Genomic DNA, 23,695 nt, shown 5'->3' on the forward strand with positions numbered 1-23,695 from the left:
GTTAGTCAAACAGGAGTAATAAGTGCGTTGGGGACTAATTTCAGCTGTGGATCAATATGCATGTAGCAGACTAGTAAGCATTTGAGGCAGCAGGACAGTGTATGTGGGGTTGAGTCAAAATAGACGTGTGTGTGTGTGTGTGTGTTCATGGTAATGAAGGAACATGTCAGCTAGTGCAACAGTGTGGCTCACTGATGTGTTTTTTTAAAGTTTTTGGACAACAGTGTAGCTCTATAGCAAACCAAATATATCAGGCTTTGATGCACACAATACTTGTTAGGAGGATGACTTAGTTGTTGGTTTTGTATTTTTTATGGGATTTGTTGACAAGAAGGAAGACAGAGTATCACCAGCCTTATGCTTTTAATAAAAGTCTTATGTTTAATATATTAATTGAAGTCGTTTTATTTATACTTGGCAGGTAGATGCTTGAGAATGAATAGTGAGAATGTCTGAAATTGAATCAGAGTTTAGATATTTATGGACTATATATGATATTCTGTATCACCATAAAAAACACACTGAGTTTATCGTGGTAAATTTCAGTTTTTGCATTCCACTATGTAGAGTGGAGAGAGTTTGTTTTGTCTGTTTTGGGCTACTGTAGAACCTGGTTGCCTCTGTGGAAGGGGACCTGCTGCGTCTGTAGATAGAAAAGACTCATTCTAGGGTCATAAAAACGATTCTTATTTTCAGGTGATATTACACTAGTTAAAACATATTAATACATATTCTATTTAAATTTCTGCCAGTAGATCCTCCTAAATGCCACACACTAGACCCTTAAGGTTTTACTTACTTTTGAATGGTGACTCTTACTTGTGGTGCTGTGTTAAACAGTGTGTCAGATGCCCACATAGTCAGCTTATGTCTCAGCTAACTCAAATCTGAGTAGTGAGTCCATGCCCCCGCCATGACCTGAGATATATTTACACACAAGACACATAGCCTGACATGCTTCTAAATAAAGCTTGTGCACAGTCTGATGTCAGAGCAGGAAGTTTACATTTGCTCTGTGGGGGAGACATTTCAGCCTCTCACAGTAGGTTCCTGGGTCTGAGCTCTCAGGGGGTTTGATCCCTGTGAAAACACACTGGACCTCCATTTCCCCTGTTTGGCTGGAGCTAGAGCGAGGCAGAGAGAGGGACGCAGGCCAGGGCACAGCCGCCGACTGACTGAGTCCTCAGATTAGTGGCAGTGAATAGAGGACGGAAGCAGGACGAGGTTTTTAGTCCGGCTAATGGAAAGGCCATTGAAATCCCTTCTTGTGGAAACTTGCACAGTAGTTATAATAGCAGTGTAATGGTGCTTTCTAAAATCCTGTTTATGAGGATTATTCTCCTCTCTCCCTTTCTCCATACCACCCAAAGGTGCTAGTTTGGCAAGCTGACCTAAAAAAAAAAAAAAAAAAAACCCTACGCTGAAGATACATTTAACTGCACTGTCTCAGACGTACAGCTATTCATGATTGTATTAGGCTATCAGCTTAACCCCACATTCCATCAAAGATTTGGCCCATAGGCAGATTAGGATTTGCACATTAGCTGCAGACACCGTTCAACAACAGCTCAGTGTGGAACGAGGGTTTTATAAGCATCATCTGTGGATGGAAAATGGCAGCATATACTTTCTTACACCCTCTTCTCTCATTGTCCGTGCATTACTTCAGTGTATTGTGTGTCCCGTCATTCCTCTTAACCCCTTTTTGTACTCACACAGGCTCAACTTGCTCGTGGCTAACAGGCTGTAGCTTGCAAGTTATTTGCTGGAAATAAATGATAATGATCTGCACTGCCTAATATCGTAGGGCCCAGGGGGTTTTTCCTGCCCAGCTCAAGGAGAACCTTTTGGTCCACGTCCGAAGGGCCAGCAAACTCACAGTTGCACCATGTTCTTCCTGTCTCTTAGGCCACCTGCGAGAGGGGCTTTGCTGCCATGGAGGAGTCCCATCAGAAGGTGATAGACGAGCTGCAGAGGAAACACCAGAGAGAGCTTGAGAACCTGCACGAGGAGAAAGAGCGGCTGCTGGCAGAGGAGACAGCAGCCACCATCTCTGGTAAATAATATCGTAGATCAAATAAACCTAAGAGAAGAAAGTCTCATGTTCGATTTCTCAAATATCCAGAGAAAGGCACAGAGCTGCTATTGTAGTAATTTATCAGTAATACATTTCAAGAAGAATGCATGATCTTGCAGCCATATTTCCAGCTTACCCTGCCACATAATACCATTTTCAAACAAAGTATAAAAGTTGTACTGTGCTTATTAAAGCTTTTTTTCTCTGTTACTTTAGCAATTGAAGCGATGAAAAACGCCCACAGGACGGAGTTGGAGAAGGAGCTTGACAAGGCTCGCAAAGCCAACAACAATACAGAAAACGCAGACATAGAGGAGATTCGCAGACAGCACGAGTAAGTTCCCTCATCATAAATTCTCTTCTTGAAAAACAAAGCTAGAGACACGATGTGGATAAGCAGGACCAGTACAGAACCCTGTCTTTAATCAGCAGCACTTTGTCCAAAAGCATGAAAACATGTCAAATTGTAGAACCTATTGGGCCCCTGCTGCATCACTTCAGTTACAAGCTAACATGTTACTCAGTAGATTAGTGGTCGTGGTAACGTAGTAGGCTCTCCTTGATCCATCATTTTACATCTGTGGCATAGACCCAGAATAATCCTTTCACTGACCCAGCACTCCTCAGACGCTTCACATCTATTGAGCCCGATTCCTCCTTTTTATGTTATTGAAGACAGTTCAAAGAAAACTAACAAGAAACAAATATTATTATTATCATGTGCTGTAAAAATTGCTATAAAACCACTTTACCATCGTACCACTTAGTATATCATTAAAAAACAACAACAAACAAAAAGCATTCATGCCAAAATTCAAATCAAAAAGTATGTTTAGTATTTACATTAAAAGAAATACTGTGAGCTGATATTTCTTTATTGTATATTCTAAACTATCAAATATCAATATTGATGTTGGCCTCCATATCCAGTATCTGTCCGTCCACACTCTCAAAAGCTGTTCTGCTTTTAAAGACTGTTCAGACTGTGGCTGATTAAAGAACGTTTCTGAGACTTGATAAAGTGCTGAAGCTTCAGATTTTGCAGCTGTCGCTCATGACCTGCTGGGACATGTGCTGAGCTACCCTGTGTTCATGCTCACCTGCCTGTCTGCAGCACGCTGCAACACTGAACTTGGTGACATGTGTGGAAGTGCAGGTGTTGACAGTAAATCAAACTGCATTTCATTAAGTTGACAGTTTTTTTTTAGATGTGTGTACTGACTCATTGACTGATGCCAGAGCTGTGTCACTGTGAATACCTCGTGTCCCACAGCTTGTCAACCTTAAGCATGCCACACCTTGACAAACTTTGTTCTGGACCAGATCTGCCAGAAAAAGACTAACTCAATCAGAGCTGTATTTTGCTCCTGAACGCACACTATCAGCATTAGATTTTCTCTCAGTGTGACATTGTGTTATGTTTCAGGGAGGAGCTGTGCTCGTTCCAGCGGGAGATCGAGGTGTTGTCGGAGCAGTATTCCCAAAAGTGCCTGGAAAACGCCCACCTGGCCCAGGCTCTGGAGGCCGAGAGGCAGGCCCTCAGGCAGTGTCAGAGAGAGAACCAGGAGCTCAACGCACACAACCAGGTGCAGACACACACATGTACAAATATTCAGCCAGGGACGCTGTTTTCACTGTTTGATGATGCTGTGTGGCTGCCATTCTGCTAAGCTTCCTCTTTGTGGCATTTGTAGGAGCTGAACAACCGTCTGGCAGCAGAGATCACCAAGATGCGCTCAATGACATCTGAGGATGGAGTAGGAGACACAAACACCACAATACAGGGGAAAGAGCTGTATGAGTTAGAAGTAAGGTTCAAGCAAAACTTCTCTTCAAAGAAAGCTATAAAAATGTGCATAAAACCCTGTATATAAAACATACCATAAAATCAAGTCTGTACTGGTGAGGATTTAAATAGCAGCTGATGCCTCTCAGGCAGGTTCTTACAAAGTCTGAAGGTAATGCATCACATCATCTTGTCATTTCAATGTTCTTTTCTAGGTGATGCTAAGGGTGAAGGAGTCAGAGGTCCAGTACCTGAAGCAGGAAATCAATTCCCTGAAAGACGAACTCCAAGCTGCCCAAAGAGTATGTTCTATTCTCTGTTAAGATCGCACCTGAAAGCGGCATCCACGAATTCCTAAACATGAATACCCTCTAACTGAACCACCGAACAATGTGTTTTCAGGACAAGAAATATGCAACAGATAAGTACAAGGACATCTACACTGAGCTGAGCATCGTCAAGGCCAAAGCGGAGCGGGATCTGGGCCGGCTCAGAGACCAGCTGCAGTTGGCTCACGAGGCACTCGGGGAGCCGTCGCTGGAGGAGGTGGAGCGAGGGGGATATGGTATGAAAAACTTGATACAGAGGGCCTCAATTGTGTGGTCAGACTCTCTGAGGCGTTATAATGGTTACGTTCAACAAGGGTCTGTGGCGTCCAAGAGAAAACTTGCACTTAGTACACCTGAAGACTAGTCCAGTGATTCCCAACCAGGGGAACGTGTACCCAAGGGGGTACTTCTGCAGTTGCCAGGGGGCATTAGACAAGACTGTGGAGTAACCCAACTAACTTGAACAAATAGAAATTAAAATTTAGTGAAAAAAAACAAAAAACAAACAAATGTCAACATATACAGTCAGCAGTAGCACCTGAACAGTAGGTGTTCTAATTGAGAGTGCATAAAAAGAAGTTGGTAAGTGAGCAGAGAAGTCCTGATAGTTTACTAAAAGTAACGGATAAATGGTCGAAATAGCCAAGTGTAATGGACAATTAGTTAAAAAAGTTAAATAAAAAATGGGTAAATGGTTGAAACATCCAGCTCCTCTCAGCTATAGTTTGGTGTTAAATAAGATCCAGTTCACATGAACCCATTTGGAACATGACTGGTGGTGTTAAAGAAGGGTTCACCTGATAGGACTATAGGGGTAGGTCTGAAAGAAAGTATGGGAACCGCTGCACTAGACCCTCTCTCTATCCTTCATTTAAACTCTGACACATTTTCCCTCCTAGATATCATGAAGTCCAAAAGCAACCCTGACATCCTCAAGATGGCAGCTGCTGCAGCCAAACGCTCAGAGCGCACCATGAGGTCAAAGGTGGGTTTCCCGTTAAGTGGCCAAACCAGTCCCTCATCCCTGTTGTGTTAATTCAGGATTTTATTTTCCATGGAACGCTATCACCCATTATGTCATAATGCTTAAGCAGCTACAGATTTTGAACCGACAGAGCGGTCCTGTTTAGAGCTCTCCCACCAAACAAAGCCTGAGAAGCAGTTTCTAGTGATTTACTGCCATCTACTGGTCACCTGCAGCGTTGCATGCAGCATTGCATGCCCACTGTTGCATCATTGTTGGCAGTGTTCCCGCTGGGCTGCGTTTTCTTTATCCATTTTGTGACTCCATCAAAACTGCGGTCTTGGGATTGTGATGCAAATGAAACACCGCAGTAGTCTAACGCACACTTGCTGGTGTGTTTTCCCCCTTCTGTCCTCAGTCTGTGAATCGTGACATGCCCTGGGACAGTTAGGGCTGCTGAGGACGTGTAGGCCTCCTTCCCCTTCTCCTTTTAGGTAAACCGAACCAGACGCACCCGCAGCTGGTTTAAGCACATCCTCTTGCCCTCCACCTCTAAAGCACGCAACAGACCTGAGTCACTACTTCACATTAATATCCACAAATACCCCACTCCATGGTCGCATGATGGTGAAGAACGAATGACCACACTGCGTCTGAGATATCACTGGGTTTTTAAAATAATTACTAATCTGTGTGTCCTCTCACATTATTATTATATATTCTGTGAATGAGTTTACATACTGTGGAGCTCCAGAACCAACTGAAGTGTAAAAGATTATCAGATGAGTCAACTTATAACTCAGTATATCAATAAGAATTATTTTAGGTAAATAATTAAAATAGATGGTAAAATGCATCTGAAGCTTTTTATTTCTCCCCTAATCGCCATTTAGTTGATTTAAATAATTCATTAGCTAGTGTTTTTTGTTTTGTTTCTTTGGTCTCAGCACACGTCATGTGTCTGTTGTCAGTGTTCTCCAAGCAACAGCTGCCATTATTTACCATATTTCCAATTTTCCTAGTGCTCACGTGAGAAGCACAAGCATTGGTCCATGCTGGGAGTGTTAGTCTTAGCTTAGCGGCTAAATTGATTTAGCTACTGATACAAGAGTTTATACAGTATAATATATATACATGTATGATATAAGATGTACATATATATATCCATGGTATGTGGACCAGTACCTGCACTGGTGTAGTTTTATAATGAAATTTAGCTGCGGCTAGGTAGCTAGCTGAAAGGCTAGGATTGCACTAGCAGGAGTCAGAGGAACCTGATTCCCCCCCCCCACAGATTATCTGTCTCATGTTCTACTGTCAGGATATAGTGAAAGTTTCAGCAAATATTACAACATTTCTTTTTATAAAAATAACCACCTGCAGCTTTAATCAACTGATATGATTTTAAAGGAGAACCATAAAGCCATTTCTATTTGTTTTTACACACAATTTAAATTATTTACCTAACAGTATTATTTATTGATGTATGTAGTTCTATTTCTGACTCGTCTGATAATCTTTTACTGCCTTTTGTCATAGTCGGGGCTCCATAGCTCACAGGGTGTAGAAGGGATTGCAATAATGTGGTGTGTGGGCTCTCATGATTTCATTATAGAGGTTTAACTCACTGGGTGACAACAGATTTACACTGACATGGGAAACACTGCCTGCTCAGCAACAGCACATCTGTCCAGAAATAGGTTCTATTTATTACAGTCATTATTAACATCTGCTTTTTGTCTCCTGTTCCCCCCAGAGTCTAAAGGAAGGGCTGACAGCTGAGCAGAGACTCCACCTGTTTGAAAATAAAGACACTAAGGAGTTCTGACAGTGAAGCATCATGCCTACCTACCTTGCTGCATGTTTAGAAGCCCACTATATTTTAGCTCTGTAATTACTTATTTAGTAACACTACACACTGGTCACAAAACACAGATCATATATTATTAAAAAAACATGGTATGAAGTTTGAATTTCATGTCTAGATTTTGCATTCCATGCACTTCAGTTAACTGTGACTTTTTTTGTATTGTTGATTTTTTTGCTGCCATGTCTTACTGTAAATACTGTTTTTAATTGAGCATCTGTCATGCATACATTAAAACTATGACTGTGTAAGCTACTGTTTTAACTCCCTAGACTGTTGCTAGCCGAAGGCATAAATGTGATGTTTAATGGCTAAAACACAACGACATATTGATGAGTGTGTAATACTTGCGTAACAAAACCATAGGAATGAGTCTGGCGTTCAGGTCTGCACGTTGGCGCTCCTCCGCTCCGTCATCATTCCAGCACAGACGGACGCGTTGCTCAGTTAACAAGCTATGGAACAAAATGTCTGCATTAGAAAACAAATACTGACCATGTTGCTTCATCGCCCGACTTCTACATTAACATCATAGATGTTCTCAGCAGTCCTTGGAGATACCCGTAGAGAGGCGACAGCTGAATGCATATGGATAGGTTTCACTGATTATAATTTAAATATATATATATGAAAATTTATATAGAGTGTTTTTTTTCTCACTGCAATCATTGGTCCAGCTGTATAGGAGTTGTTGGAGTTGGTTATGTTTGTAGTCTTGTTCAGTGGCAGTCCCTTTGTATTTATTTAAATGGTTGGGATTTTTCTTTCACATTCCCATTCCTCTGTACTCTATTATTGTAAATATAAAGCAAATATACACCAACTGACTACAGGTTTATTAGCAATAAATATTTTTGCACCCTTTTTCTTGTGCGACTGTTTTAAGTGGTCCTCTTGTGTTTTAATACGTTTGCGTTTAACACATAAAATGCTGCACATGCTATGCACCTTGTGTCCAGCAGGAAAACTTTAGAAAGGAACAATATTTGCATATTCAGAGATTCTGGAGGTTTTAAGAGGTAGAAGGAGTAGATTACTTTTTAAGGATTTTAATGTGGAAATTATATCATTATAAAATAAATTTAAAAAAACCCATTTCAGACACATTATTACAAGCAGACTATTTGTATATATTCCTTAATACATGTTTAATAATCTTGCTTCCAAGGTAGAGAAAGTTGTCTGAGATGGATGAGAAGTTTGCAATGACAGTCTTCAAAAGAAGAGAAGAAGAGAGCACTGAATTATTATTAATACTGTTCCTTTAACTTCAAACTGCATGGATTTTGTCAAACAGCTAAAATTGTAAATCATTCACAGTTTTAGTATAACACCATAGCATTTTGTTATGTAACTAACCATTATTCTCTAAATTAATCAATTAGTTCTTTGATCCAGAAAATGTCGCAGGTGATGCCTTCAGATGTCAGAGACTTCAGGCATTATTTCTTAAACAAATATTCAATAATTTAATAGCTGGCAACTAATCAATTAATCAAGTAATCACTGCAGCTCCAGTGGTGATACCATTAGTTAAGCAGATAAAGAAAAGCACCATTTACAGATAGAATGACGAATGAGAAACTGAAGGGAAAAACATCAAGGGTCTTCGTACGGTACTGTGTCCCTACCGGCCCCCACAGCAGCTTTAATTCTGGAGGTGTGGAGCTCTGCTGGAGGGATGATGAACGGCTTTCTTCAAAACATATTCCCTGATCTTGTGACCTGTAGTATCTGTGTTCCAGTTAATCCATCACCTGTCTAGTTGAATTCAGTCCATCTCTCTCCCAGAGCTAAAGCAACAACAGGAAACAGCATGTTACATATTGAACAACAGCCAGGGTTGTATTCATCTGTCAGCCTGATTTATGGTCTGTCCCCAGTTGATCTGTTCCAAAGTAGACATTAGGTCATGTGACAGCAGGACAAGCCCAGGTCTTACTAATAACATTAAAGACAGCTGATGATGTCATCAGGCTAAGGCTTGGAGACTTATTATTTTTAATAAAAGGTTTGAACTGGAGACATGGAGGCTGAAAGACATGTACCAGGTACGGAGTGTCTTAAAGGTCCAGAGTGTAACATTTAGGAGGATCTACTGTCAGAAATGGAATATTATATTAATTAATATGTTTTTATTAGTGTATAATCACCTGTAAGTAAGAATTGTTGTTGTTTTTGTGATCTTAAAATAAGCTGTTTATATCTACAGAGGGAGGAAGTTCTGTGGAGTCTGTCATGTTGAACCGCCATGTTTCTACAGTAGCCCAGAATGGACAAACCAAACACTGGCTGTAGATAGAGCATTTCATGTTTTTTGTAAGTTTTATGGCCACCGTAGTTTCTCCAACACCCTTTGAATGGTGATCATTCAAATGGTTGCAATCTGCAACTTCACCACTAGATGCCACTAAATCCTCCACACTGGTCCTTTAATGAAAGATGCTATTGGGTTGCATTATGGGAAGTGTAGGAATATCAGAATCAATATCAGAAATCCTTTATTGATCCCCAGGGGGAAATTTGTTTGTTACAGTTGTTCAAGGTGATCACACAATGTGAAAGAATAGAAATAATACTTATATTACACAATATGTATAGAATAACAATGTGTATACAGGTATATACATAAGTAAAAAATAAATAAAATAAAAATAGAAATAGAAATATCATGAGAGCCTATGTACCTTAAAGTAATAATAAAATATATACAATAACGTTATATCAAAGCCAGAATATCCCAGCCTCTGCTGCTTTGATTTCAATCCTTCTTTTTCTAACTGCCTCTACATGTCTCTTGTAACTGCCCCGACTTAATGATAGTGGATATTAAATTGCTGGAATAGCCCTTTAGTCTCATACAATTAAAATATAATTTAAAAAATCCAAAATTCCACTTAACTCTATGTGTATCTTTATTTATTTGATCCACCTACCCACTGGCCTGTGTCCAAGGACCATGTCCAACAGTTGTTAGCAACAAACACATGTGTACATTGAAACATGGGATTTTAGAGTTGCTTTATGGCCTATATGTGAAAATGACCGGAAATGTCCGTTGAGGTTCAATAATTTGAGCTGGAACCAGACTATACGGTTGGAACAGGTCCCACCACATTTGCTCCCACAATGCCTCACACACAGCTGGGAGGGGGGGGGGAACTAACCTGGTTCAAGTTTTCTGTGACCCTGACAGCCTGCATGCAACAGTTGGATCAAAGGGTAAATTGTTCTGACTTAACTGAACTGCCCTCCTGCTAACATTGAGATAAATTGTGCGTTTAGTAATTGCTACCCGGTTGGTGTTTGGTTTAATTGTAATTTTTATTCGTATTATTTCAAATAAAAGAGAGAAAACCACCAAAAATGCGCTACTAATTGTTTTATTGTGAAGGGGGCATCCGGAAGTTTGAGATTATACTCCAAACAACTTGACAGTGCCGCTAGGTTATCAGAGTAGTGTGTTCCTGGAAAGTGTGTGGATCTTTATTTAATTTGGGGCTTTGTCTCGGTGTAGTGTTATTAGGAGTCGTTAGAGCAGATGGTCTGTTGAAAGAGATGCAGGGGGGGACGAATCCTTAACTGGACCTTTAGAAACGCTACGATCTTTCCCGTCCGGGTAAGTTTTGATCAGCAGCTCAGAGCGCAGCGCATTACCTCCGCTCAGTCTTTGTTTCATCCAGCCGGGCCTTGCCCCGATGCCTGCCGTTCTCTGAAATGCAGAGAAGGTGTTGCCAAATTCCATGAAAAGTAATCCGCAATTAAACAATACCTTGCTTTTTGTTGAATTTAGGAAACATGTAGAAAGTAAACTATACTTATTTGAATCATTAGGAGCCACTCTACAATTCGGAATAGATGTAACATGCCAAAGAACACCCTTTGAAACAAGATTTAACATTTAAAATTTGGTTTTGCCGTTGTTCTTGCAACAAAGTTACCAAGAGTCGCAGTGTGCAGTAGCGAACAATGTGGACCACTGAGCTAACAAAGTTGCCATTTTATCGAAATAATGAGCTTCTCAGAGGAGAAGACGTCGCCGAAATGAACGGTGATGGTTATCGATCATTAGAACTTGTGAAGTCACTTTCTGTGGCGTATGACTTTGTGTCTCCAATAAAATCACTTAAAGCTGCCAGATATTTCATAGAGTTCGGCGTCCGGGAAGGCTACCGGAGCTAAGCCGGGCCTAGCGAGCTAACGTTAGCTGTGGATAGGCTAAGCTAACTATCATTAGCAAACCTGACCTGTCATGCTGGTTAAAAAGTCAGCCGGTAGTTTGGAAACACATTATCTATTGGACCTAACAACTTGATATGATAAACATTCAAAAATATTAATATAAATTGGAAATAAGCCAACACGTAAATTGTCAGTTAACCTGTGTTCTCCAACGTTAATGAAATTCAAGCACACGTCATTTGCCTAGCTAACTAATGTCAGTGTTCGGACTTTAGCTGTAAAGGCTTGTGGTTTTGAGTTATACTGAAATAAAAAGGTAAGAATGGTTTAAGTTTGAACTCAAAGTGATGTCACTTAGTTGTTTAAAAGTAGTCCTGAACTCTGAACTGGAAATAAGCACATGTGCTCAGTGTATCTGCTCTGTTCTGATAAGAACTTTAAAGTTAGTTTCCTCCAAGACCAGTTACACCTTTTCTGTCCCCCCTCTGTCCCTTTCAGTTGTTATGGAGCAGCCACCTGGGAGCTTGGACGATCTACAGCCTCAAGACCTCTCCACCTCCAGCATCCCCAGTGTGATCGACCTGACCAGGAAAGGCGAGGAGTGTGTCCTCAACGCCACCCCCCTCGATGCCCTGCGGATGGTCAAGAGCCCCGGCTGGTACCCAAACTCCGGGACCAGCAATACCGGATTACCCTTCTCAGAGACCGGCTCCTCGGACATCACGCTCCAATCAGGGGATCAAATTCAACCGGACAATGCCTTCTCCCACACTACGGTCACCCTCTCCTACGTGAGCAGGTCTCACGTCTACTCCACTCACGACTCGCTGCCTCGGCCTCTGTACAGTGTGCCGCCCGTTAGCAAGTTGTCCCCCACCCCTCCTTGTGACTCAGACGAAGGGCTTGGGGAGATTGGCTATGCACTTAACCAGCATTACATGGAGCAGGTGGACGGGCCCGTGGACCTCGCCACTGAGACAGAACTTTTTCAGCCAGTGTCTCAGGCTCACATGGGACCTGAGAAGGATGGGGGAGTGTGTGTAACACAGGAGCCTCATGAGTTGAATGGTGGAGTCGTCTCCAGCGATGGGCACGTGGATACGCAAGCGCAAGGCCAAGAAGAACACAGCCTTTCTCCGGAAAACAGCGGGGGTTTGGAGAACGGTCAAGTTGATAGCTGTTCGAGTTCAGGAGTATGCGCTGAATCCTCGCCGGAAACACTCACCCCTGCCACAGGGGAGGATGAGGTGCTCTTTCTCACGTCTAAGAAAGCAGACCCGGCGGTCGTCCCGGACTGTGTGGGTGCTAGAGACCTGTGTTCACTGAGTAGGGAGTACATCAGTCCTCTGGATGACCCCGTCTCCCCTGCCGCTACCTCACCGGACAATGTGTTCGCCCTGCCTCAGGCCTCCAGCTCACCCAGCGGCGACAACTCTTATCTAGAGACAAACGATGAGGTTGCGTGGGATGGCTTGAGCACAGTGGGGGCCGCTCAGCCAGGCTCTGGCATCAGCGATAGTGCCACGAGGTTGGATTCGAGCAACAAAAAGCAGCCTGTCCGTAGACGGAAGGCAGTGTTGCAGCCTTTGATTGACTTGACAGATGATGTTTGTGTATCGGATGTTTCGGAAAACAAGACTGTCATTCCCCACATGAACGGGAATGCAAAGGCACTACAAAGAACTTTAAAAGAAAAGAAGCTGCCAATGCGTTCCGGCAGAGGGACGCGGTTAGAGGCTATCGTTATGAACATAAATTCAAGCAGGTATAAAGTGTCAGGATGCATACGCACCAATAAGAAAGCAGCTGCTAAGTTAACCGGTGCTAAGAAGAATGACACCCTGTCAGTAGGAAAAAGGAACAGCAGAGCAAAAGCGTCTTTCTCAGCGAAAACAATGAAACAAAAAGCAGTAATTCCAATGAAAAGGGGTAAAACTAATAACATTAACACTGACAGTTGCAAAGACTCTACCTCCGATACAGAAATCAATAATTCTAAAAGCTCACAAAGCAGCACAGCTCCAAAAAGCCCTCAGTTTGCTGTGCACAAGAACTCAAAGAAGGAGCCAGAGCCTCTTTCTCACCCCGACCCCTCAGTGGAAATTCACGTGGCAAGAGTTTCCCCCCCACCAACACCATCAAAATCTCCAAAGAAAAGCCAAGGCAAAGCCAAAGGGAAGGCTGCAGGTAGCAAAACACCTCCCACTGCCAAGACGAAGGCGAAGAAGAGCAGGCGAAAGAAACACAAACCGAGCCAGTCTTCCTCCATGTTCTCCCCCAAGGAGCCGGAGATCAAGCTGAAGTACGTCAACTACAAGGAGGAGAAAAGGGACTTGAGGTTAGACAGTTTTTCGCCGTTCATCCGTGTGGAGCGCCAGCAGTCATCGCCGTCACTGTGTACTGTAATCAACTACCCCGATGAGGTAAGGACACAGCACAAGAAGGGCCAGCAGCAGCCGGCTCACCCCGGCGGCTTTATTTCTGCAGCCGTACCCAGCACCTCCTGTCTGCAGCTGGGCCGGGCCTCCACACACGGCCAGCACCAGCGCTCTCTGGTCTGCTGCCTGTGCGGGCAGTCGGCCAACGCCATGGACTTGGGGGACCTCCACGGCCCCTATTACCCCGAAGGGTACCAGCCAAGCACCAAAACACCAGCCGGCACATCGGGCCTCAAAGAGGACGAAGACGACTACAGCGACTCTTCCTCCTCGTCCTGCAGCATGAGGGGCAGGGGGAGGAAGCGTGCCGTTCCACACACGCCGCGGCCCCTCAGGCCAGGAGCTCGGCTGAAGGAGAAGGGCCTCCTGGAGAGCCAGCGGTGGTGCGGCGACGGTACCGGCAGCCCCGCTGCGAAGCGGGCCCGGTCAGATGCCACCTCTGCAGATGTAGAGGACTGGTACAGCCCCCCCGTGCTGCCCCTGGAGCCCTGTGAATACTGGCTCCACGAGGACTGCGGCATCTGGTCCGCAGGCGTGTTCCTTGTGAAGGGCAAAGTCTACGGACTGGAGGAGGCTGTAAAGGTGGCCCAGGAGACGGTAAAGCTGCACTTCAAACCTGTTGTGTGTTTGTTATACCACCAGATGTGGTTGATATGATGGAAATGAACAAAACATTAAGGACGACAAAACATTAATAGTCTGACTGTTTGCTTGTTTTCAAGGCCTCTAGGATACTAATAGATTTCGGATGTCAAAGCATGAGTAAGCATGAATAACTGCCAATTACGTCAGATAGAAAAAGATTTGAAGTTATTGGTGCAGGCAAGCAACACTGAGACATTGTGATTAGAACAATGTTACAGAGTTTGCATTGCTCGAGGGTTCGGCTTGTGCATTTGGAAGAGAGCTGCTCTTTAAAAGCTGAAAAGCACACAGAACAATCTCTCTGCTTGTTGCACCAATTTCTGCAAACATTTTCAGATCCAACTTCTTGTTTTTTTGAGGGCCAAGGGTCATTTTTCACTTTGGAAACAGTAGTTTGTGTATATAGCAGGGAGTATGTGTGGCCTTAAAAGACTTTTAAAAAGTTTAGAATCCAATGATCTCAATTTCAGATCCAGCTTTTAAATGTTTTTGGGGAACTGATACTGGTTCCTTCCTACTTTTTTTTGTCAGTATCAGGTCTTAAAGTTCTTTAATAGAACAGAGCAAGCTCCATCCTCTGACTGCGAGATGCGGTTGAAGGCTCTTAGGAGGGAAAAATGATTGTTCTGCTGGACCAAAGAAATTCACAGATGACTAAGAAGGCTAAGTAAATATTCAGATTTGAGAAGCTGGAATTAGTCAGTTACTGGGCAAAAAAATGACATAACCATTTAACTGATCATCAAAACAGCTGCAGATTAGTTCTCTGCCATCAGCTAATGATTTTATCAACTAATTCCTACAGCTCTGACCACGCAGGCGTTCAAGAGCTCACAGTGCAATCCATGGCAAATCTGTCTATTTTACAACACCCTGACTCAAATGTCAGCTTTCCACACTAACTGTCTGCTGAGCAAACGTATCAGGCAGGATGCCAGGACATTTATCATAACCACCATCCCAACGGGGCAGCGGTAATGAATTTTCAGGCTCGAGGGGCAGGGCTGCAGTCATGATTACTTTGGTCACCACAGAGTGAGCATTCCTCAAGTAGCCTCAGTCTGCTGCCACATATGGGACCAAAGTTCAATTCTAAACTCACTGTATCTCGTCATGACCTACTGGGATTGCATCAATACAACAGATTATTAGTGAGACCTTTCCTACTATGACAATAGTGAAAAAGATCTTTTTAGCCTTTGTACCATGCTCAGATTTCTTCACACAGATGGCTGTAGGACATTTCTATGCAATGCTGATAAATGAGGACCTTGATGAAGAATGAGTATGTGAATAAGTTGTCTACGGATCTTAAAAGCATTATGAATTTGATTGTCTAACTTCAAGGCCATAGAAAACCCTTTTTTCCAACAGTGTTAATTGATTTTTCACAACAAAAGTTATAAAAAAAAACCCTGTATGCATACAAATATCCAGTATAATAACACAAACTTAAACAATGAACCAATAATATTATATATACATGCATATGTATGTGTGTGTGTGTGTGTGTATGTATGTATATATATATATATATATATATATATGCGCTTTTTGAGTGAGAACAGATTAATCATTAAGGAGCTCCATCAGACATGTTGTAATTTTAAGTAAATATCAGCAGTACACACCCTGCTAGTGCCTCCTTTGTTTGTTTTTAAGCTATAATATATTTCATATTGTAGACACTGTCTCTGCTGTCCAAGCACGATGTTTGTCATTTGACCTTTTCCCCATTGTGTCCCCAGATGTGTTCGGGGTGCCGCGACCCCGGCGCAACGCTGGGCTGCTTCTTCAAAGGCTGCCCCAACAAGTACCACTACAGGTGTGCTCTGGAGTCAGGTGAGTTCTGCTCTCTGCCCTCTGTCCTCTGTCCCCACACATCACAGGGGAGCAAAGGGCAGTTACTTACCCGTGTGCATGTTTACAGGTACAACATGCACAGTAGGGATGAGTGAGTGCACCGTTCACCTGTAACCAGAGAGGGCGGGGCTTAAACTGGGAGGGACCAACCAGAAGTTCATTTAAGCCTGATAATGATAGGGGTTGATCAGAAGCTGCTACATTTCCCACTTCAGAGCAGTGCTTCTGATCACAAGAGTAAGAACCATTTCTTTTTTTATTGGTTAAATTAAGACAGACAAGGTGACATGAGGGACAAATACATCACACCACGTGGACTACATGTACAAACAGTGGACATACAGTACAGATAACAACAGAAAACAACGTAAAGTTACAATGATAGGTATATAGGTAGTATAGATGCGTGCGTGTGTGTGGATGAGAGGCAGATGGTATGGTAGTATATACACATATAATATGGCACAGATAGATGATACAATAAAAATAAATAAGTAAATAAAGTAAAAAGTATAAATATGAGAAGAGAAGGAAGAGGAAAGTAAAGAGGAGAAAAATAAATAATCTGCAATATATTAAGATAGTATAGTGTAATATAATTTAACCTAATATAATGTGACAGGATAATGTGAGATAAGATAATACAGGGCAATACAAGACATTATAATATAATATAGCATGATGTAATATAGCACAATATAATATATAATAACATAAGATCATATGGTATAACAGATATACATATATGTAAACATAACCTAATGTAAACCAATATATCATGACATTGACTATCATAAGACTAATTATTAGAATTAGTAATTTATATTGGGATGATAATAATATATTGCAATGAGGGGTGAGGCCAGACCGGGGCATCAGGGGGGCAAGCAAGGGGTCCCCCCACCCAGTCCCAAGTGGCCCAGTCGGGAGCTCCAGCAGGAGACAGGCAAGACGGCAGTGAAAGGACCCCCCCCCTCCCTTTTTTTTAATTGTACCTTGGGCCGCAGCCGAACCCGAAGGTAGCTGCTGGCCCGTTGCAAATCGGACCTCCTGTGCCACTTCCTGGTCTGGGCAACTTCCAGACCCTTGGGAGGGGGTCTGCCTGCTGAGGAGTGGGTTTTCTTTTTTTTTTTGAAAGAGAGGGGGAGAGGTAGGAACCAACCACTCTGCCCCACCTGCCCCCACCCGAGCCCCGCCATGCCCCAAGAGAACCAGGCATGGAGCCCCCGCTCGTCTCCACCCTCAACCAATCCAGTCCGGCCCCACCCCTCCGCCTTTATTTTATTATAATAATGTCATTATCATGATTATTGTTAGGAAAAATAAATGAATGAATGAATGAATGAAGAAACTATAGTTATGATGATGATAGATAAATAAGATAAACTATAGTTATGATGATGATATGGTAGTAATAACAATAGTAGCAGCAACAACAATAATAACTATCATAATCATAATATTCAGTCATAAGAATATTTGTACTAATAATATTAATGAACACAATCAACAAAATGTGCATAATAATAATAATTATCACAGTCATAGTAATAATGAAAATAGTGATAATAATAATAATAGTAATAATAATAATAATAATAATAATAATAATAATAACAATAAAGGAAGAGCAAAAAATAAAACAGGAAAAGAGAATATTTTAATTAAGGGAAAATAAAAAATAATAAAAAGGAAAAGAAGTGATGTGTTTTGAGGTGTTAGGAATGTGTGCAGCACTGGTACAGGCCCATCGAGGAGAGGAATGGGGACCATCTCTCTGTGAAAGCTATTATTTTGTTGTTATTGTAAGCAGTGATTTTTTTTCCATAGAGATGTGTTCCAAGAGAAGATTGATCCAGTGATTGATGTTTATTGGGTTTTCTGATTTCCAATTTAGGAGAATTGTTTTCTTAGCGACAGTTAGAGAAATGAGCAAGCTGTTCTTGTATTTGTTTGGTATGGTTATAACTGAAGTGTCTCCTAGTAAGCAGAGCTGTGGGGATGGAAGTAAGAACTATTTCCAGAAGAAGAACTTTATAAAGGCTATATTTGTTAGTGTGGATACTGACACATTGTACCGGGCACTCGTTTCAGCTGAGCACTCATTCAGCCCTAGTGCACAGCTATTTGTAACTGTTAGCTTTTGTTTAATTTTTCCAAGTTTACACAAGTGTCTTTGCTTAACATTGTTGTTGTTAAAATATTATGTTTAATGCACCCACGACTGGCCACTTTGTGCGAGAGTGTCTGAGTTCATGTGGATTGGTCTGGAAATAACTCTTTTGTGAAGTGCGGCTTGGCTATTATCACTTCCTCTCAGCCTGAACTTGCACGTGTGGGCGGTTGAACCCTTTGGATGAATCAGCGTGACATCTTCAACTCCTGTTCTGTTCTTGTTCTAGCAGACTGTGTACTCATTGAAGAAAACTTCTCCATGAAGTGTAAAAAGCACAAGGTGAGCAGTTTGCACTTTCAAATGTCCCTGGCTAGTGGAAATGTACAAGTTGTTTTAGAGAATTAGGTGTGATTCTGCTGTTCTAGAAGACTTTCTGCTGTTTGAAACATACCACGACTGTGTTAAATTTTAACTTTTGCAACTCCTCCTCCCTCTCCAGAACAAGACATTCAAAGCCCCTCCAGGGAACCGATGGGTTGACAGGTGACAAAGTTAGCAGAGAGAGGTTAGTAAACACCTGCCCTGCCGTCATATGTTCTGCCGCTCTGCAGGAAGTCATGTCAAGTTCAAGGAAATTACTCATAAGTCTTCAGACAGAGGTATAACAGACAGCCTGCCCACAAGCTGGGTCGTGGTGGGCCTAATGAAAGATGTTAATACGTTGCATTATGGGAAGTGAATGCGGTTTTTGCAGCTCAACCCACACTAGGGAATAAAAGTTTCAACTGTCTTTTGCGAGTTCCCCAGCTCTCTGAAATGCAGAACTAAATCACTGAAGTTATTTATTCATTTGCTGGTCCATCCACATGTTAAATTTAATATATTTGGGGTTTGAACTGTTAATGCAGCAAAATAACTGAGGATGGCACCATGAGCGCAGGAATTTGATGGATTAGCTTTTTTTTTAAAGCTGTTAGTGAATCGGTTACTCCAGCAGATCATGTTAATAGATGAGCTGTATATGTGCATGTATAATGACAGCTGGCAGGATGGCTCTTCACACTTTACACAGAAAAGTTCTGCTGCCTTTTGCACCGGCTAAATGTTAATGTAATCATTTTGAGAGTAAAGCCAACTCTAACTGCAGTGATGTAACTAAATGACCCCATTTTGTTCAGTTGCTCCAGCTCTACTTAAAGGGCCAGTACACCCCGAAAATACCCGTTTTCCCTGAGAGTTGCTGAGTTTTGGAGATATCGGCTGTAGAGATGTCTGCCTTCTCTCCAATCTAATGGAACCAGATGACATTTGAAAAACTCAACAGCAGTGTCTCGAGATAATCCACTGACACTGTTGTGAGTTTCACCACAACTACTCACGGACGAGAGGCTTGTGCTCGTGACAGCACAGGAGAAGGATAACATTTGCCGGTGCACTTCCACAGAAAGAATATATATCATATATATATGAACCTGCTCACAACTAGGTCACAGTTTCTGAAGAGAGACGCGCTGTTGAATTTTTCAAATGTATTTTTGCCACTTTGAGCACCACAAGCTGACTGCCATCTTGTTCCATTATATTGGAGAGAAGGCTGATCTCTCCAAAACTCAGCAACTCACACCCAAACGATCAGGATGGATAAACACTACAGCTAACAGGAAGAATATGTATTTCTGATCTTGGTGGTGAACTGTCCCTTTTTAAGCTGCAAGGTTAACTAAGCTGACCATTATCAAACCGCTTGGATGTTTCTAACTAGTGCTGCATTAACGTAATGTGGAAGAGAGAGTAAAATAGCAACAGACATGTTATTAAAAAGCTAAAGTAAATCATGCTTTTACATGTTAACTAGCTACATGATACAGCTGGTCATCAATAACTGAACAAGACTGAGTGTACAGCCACGCTAGCAGCTCTGTGAGACTGCTCTTAGGCACAGTGGTGCTATATATAACACTAGCACTGTAATATAATGCTCAGCAGGTATAATGTTTACCACGTTAGCACGAAACACTAAACACAGTTAAAGTTTGTGACACCCGGAATGAAAGTGAAGAAGGTAGCCAGTGAGTGTGAATGAGTTTTTGGGCCGAGGTGAGCCGGTTAGCTGTGCTGAGTGTCTGCTGATGCTGGAGACTGCAGCTGCTCATTACACAAACTAAATATATCTGTGCCATAGTCTGCTCGCTTCCTTTAATCAGCAAGTAGTGTGTTCCAATGAATTCATCACCGTGACATATGTGTCTCTGTGTATTCATCCAGACATTCACCTGCAGAGGCTCCCCTTCCCCCTTCTGCTGGGGAGCCATGGCAACTGTGGACCAGGGTTCTTCTGACTGACAGCTAGCACCCGTAAACCTTAACTTCACCCTCTGCTCTTCAACTGCACTGTTAACCCCCTGACCCCCCCCCCGTCAAGTCCAGTCTGACGGCACTCATCAGACAGACCGCAGTAACCCGCAGACTGGTGACACCTACTCTCAACTTCACATACAGTAACATGCTGAATTTGTCCTTTGTGTTATCACTTTGTAGTTATTTATATGAATTTTTCTTCCTGGATTAAATATGAATAACAATCAAAGATATTTAATTTTTTTTAAAGATTTTGTAAGTATTTGATTATATTTGGTTTATTTATTCCTGGAGTTTTCTTATTGGCTTCTTCAGCAGTTGTCAAAGAGGTTTGTGATTGTGTGTTTTTAAGTTATTGCTTAAAGCAGTTCAATGTTGAAATATCCCACCAGTCAGAGAGATGCTGGTTTTATTCAGAAGTGGGACAGAGAAAGGGCTGGACGGTCGACATATGACATGGTACCTGATCGGGCGCCGCCAACACAACAGGGTTTGAACCAACACCTTTGTGGGATCAGAACACATGGCATTAGGTTTTTGTTTTTACAAAGAGCGGTGCCCACTGGCGCTGAATGTGGGGCCCAGTTTATGTTACTGAGGGGACTGAAGAGTGTGTGTTTTGAATGTATTCCCCCCCATGCGAGGGGTTTTTGCTGGAAGCACATGGGAGCGACACTGAACACGTCCGGTCCTCTGTTAACACCTGCAGCATTACCTTCTGCAGCTGACCGCCTCCTCGTCGTATCGATGGCTTCGGGCTCACTCATGAGGCTCTTTGAGGTCCACAGGTCAGCCTGTGAACTTAAAAAGAGACTATCTAACCACCAGGAGGAGACCATGTGATTTTATTTGGCTTCAAGCACTTTGGCCTCCCACTTCAGGCTGGGAGAATTGAAATGTGCCCATGTTGTGTTCGTCTGCACGGCCCTTAAATCAGTCGGTATCTTAATGGAACTTCAGTAGGATTTGTTGAGAGACCCGTTTCTTTCAGAGCAAGTCATCTGCTGTTTACTTGGATTTCTTCTGTCGGAGCTGCAATATTTTCTTTCTGTTCTGTTTTTGCAGTACAGTATTCTCATTGCTTCGAGTGAACCTCAACAAACTTTATTTGGAATTAAAGGACCACTCCGCTTCACCAGTGGCACTTGAGTTTAAAGGAGTAGTGTGTAACATTGAGAAGGATCTATTGGCAGAAATATAATATTTATAGGTAAAATTCTCATTACTGTATAATCACCTGAAAATAAGAATCATTGTGTTTTTGTTACCTTACAATGAGCCGTCATTATCTACAGAGGGACTCTTCTACGGAGTCCGCCATGTTGCCACCCTAGTGTCTCTTATGTGGTTGTATGGCTGAGCTGTATTGGAATTGTTTATGTTCACTGCCACTCAATCCTCCACACTGGTCCTTTTAACAGGGATGTATATTTGCAGATCTCTGTGCTGACATTGACAATCTTTGGTTTACATCAGTCCTCATTTCGACAGGCCACGCTAGTATTAGGATTCCTGATAAGTCGTGCGATTTTTATTTCTTGACTTGGGCCTAAATGGTGAGTTTCCACCAGAACCTTTCTGAAAAAGCCTTATCTGACACACAAGAGGTATATACAGTTTTTTCCTCTTCTCACTAACTTTCGGTGCAACGACAAATCAGTGGATGTACATCACCTTCCTTTGGACATCCTGATGACTGAAGGCAGCTTGCATGCACTTTTCTGCTGCAGACTTTGTTGTTACTAATAGCAGGGGCACGGTAGGCCAAATCCTAATGAACCCTCCGACCACGCAGGTACACACTGACTCTCTGGGACATGTGTACACCATGTACTGAGATTAGTTCCCAGTGTTTTTAGTAGTATCTGTTGAATCAGGTGATGAGGTCAGGGCTTTGGCCGGTCAGCCTGCCTGATTTGTTTTAGAGAAAAGTCTTTATGTGATCAGTGTTGGTGTAACGTCTCTATGTACTTTCGCATTGCGCCATTAGGGGCAGCGTCGTGCCGACTGAGACCCAGTGTGTGTGAGGTCCGTTGGCTCGATGTTGGCAGACCTCCACACAGAGGCAGCAGCATGACGCTCACTCACACAAATCTTCTTATCCTGGAACACCACAGCTGTTTGATTTGTGCCATCCTTGTGTTTTTTGTGTGTTTTATATTTTGTTGCGGTGCATTTTCACTGCAGTTTGTTTTCAGTTGTTTGTACCAAATACAGTTTTTGGAATATGTTTTATTCTTCCAAAATGTTTTGGATTTTTAAAAACTATTTTGTCCGTGTGTTAATCTCAGGGCTGAATCTCAGATATTCTAATGATTTGAATTTTATTTTGTGCTCCCCCCCCCTGTGTGTTTAACCCTACATTGACTGGAGCAATGGTACATGTAGCAGGATGTGGTTATCTCTCAGATGCAAAAGCCTTCTGTCCTGGTACACACAACTCATCACATTCCAACGCCTCCTCCATCTGTCTGTCTGTCAGTGCTGCGGTGTTTTTAGGTTGATCTAGGACTGCCAACTCCTGTCACTTTTTTCATGGTCTTTGTTTTACGGCAACATTTTGTACCGTCTCGGTCACCTCTCGGAGCATCAGAGGTCATGTAATTGTCAAAAATAAATATTTTGTTCAACGTTGTGGTTTTCTGTAAGTAGAGTTATTATTATAGCATGGTGTTTTTTATTAGTGTTTATTTTTGCTTGTCAGGGGCAAGATTTAAGTTCAGAATAGGTATTACAATACAAACACATTAACTCAGTCATGTAGACATCCCAGTCTCTATAACCATAATGCACCAATGCCTCCTCATGCTTGTTGACAAATTTGCCCAAATTGACCTGAGGACTGAAACTTAAGCCATTTCCTGTATACTTTTATTTGATCTTAATTACTTCTGTAAGTACACAATATAGTTTTTTAAATTCTATATCTAATTTATTCTTCTTATTATTTTATTTATAACTGAAATGTTTTTTCACACCTACTTTAGTTTAAATAGTTAGCAATATTAAATGTGTGGGGGTGGAGATATATATATATATATATATATATATATATATATATATATATATA

General features: G+C 42.1%; 2 protein-coding genes across 6 annotated transcripts in view; both read left to right on the top strand.

Annotated features, from left to right (window-relative positions):
- mprip (myosin phosphatase Rho interacting protein) overlaps positions 1 to 7,887 on the top strand; it is a 41,644-nt gene extending 33,757 nt beyond the window's left edge. For both annotated transcript variants that reach the window (XM_051418184.1, XM_051418185.1), the window contains 8 exons: positions 1,909 to 2,056; positions 2,294 to 2,411; positions 3,504 to 3,663; positions 3,772 to 3,885; positions 4,079 to 4,165; positions 4,266 to 4,428; positions 5,092 to 5,177; positions 6,913 to 7,887. In XM_051418184.1, the coding sequence (XP_051274144.1) occupies positions 1,909 to 2,056; positions 2,294 to 2,411; positions 3,504 to 3,663; positions 3,772 to 3,885; positions 4,079 to 4,165; positions 4,266 to 4,428; positions 5,092 to 5,177; positions 6,913 to 6,984 (948 nt within the window). In that variant the 3' untranslated portion in view covers positions 6,985 to 7,887. The remainder of the gene's footprint in view (positions 1 to 1,908; positions 2,057 to 2,293; positions 2,412 to 3,503; positions 3,664 to 3,771; positions 3,886 to 4,078; positions 4,166 to 4,265; positions 4,429 to 5,091; positions 5,178 to 6,912) is intronic.
- A 2,562-nt stretch (positions 7,888 to 10,449) lies between these two features.
- Positions 10,450 to 23,259, top strand: si:dkey-94l16.4 (transcription factor 20). 4 transcript variants are annotated; one of them, XR_007886919.1, is made up of 7 exons: positions 10,450 to 10,642; positions 11,704 to 14,240; positions 16,037 to 16,130; positions 16,219 to 16,388; positions 18,554 to 18,606; positions 18,767 to 18,832; positions 20,533 to 23,259. XR_007886919.1 is itself a non-coding variant. In XM_051418187.1 (6 exons), exons 2-5 carry the CDS (start codon positions 11,709 to 11,711, stop codon positions 18,812 to 18,814), a joined length of 2,727 nt encoding a protein of 908 aa, XP_051274147.1. In that variant the 5' UTR covers positions 10,450 to 10,642; positions 11,704 to 11,708; the 3' UTR covers positions 18,815 to 18,832; positions 20,533 to 23,259. The 4 variants fall into 4 exon arrangements, 2 of the variants coding, with proteins under 2 accessions (XP_051274147.1, XP_051274148.1); XR_007886918.1 differs by having other exon boundaries at positions 16,219 to 18,606; XM_051418187.1 differs by lacking the exon at positions 16,219 to 16,388.
- Positions 23,260 to 23,695: the final 436 nt, after the last annotated feature.

This window comes from Dicentrarchus labrax, unplaced genomic scaffold, assembly GCF_905237075.1.
Source record: "Dicentrarchus labrax unplaced genomic scaffold, dlabrax2021, whole genome shotgun sequence".
Lineage (NCBI taxonomy): Eukaryota > Metazoa > Chordata > Actinopteri > Moronidae > Dicentrarchus > Dicentrarchus labrax.

What these genes read in the sequence shown, in the direction of transcription:
- si:dkey-94l16.4 (XM_051418187.1), top strand. Translation starts at nt 11,709, where the DNA reads ATGGAGCAGCCACCTGGGAGCTTGGACGATCTACAGCCTCAAGACCTC. An exon ending in TAAAGGTGGCCCAGGAGACG is followed by an intron (nt 14,241 to 16,036) that starts GTAAAGCTGCAC and finishes TTGTGTCCCCAG; the next exon opens with ATGTGTTCGGGGTGCCGCGA. An exon ending in CAGGTGTGCTCTGGAGTCAG is followed by an intron (nt 16,131 to 18,553) that starts GTGAGTTCTGCT and finishes TTCTTGTTCTAG; the next exon opens with CAGACTGTGTACTCATTGAA.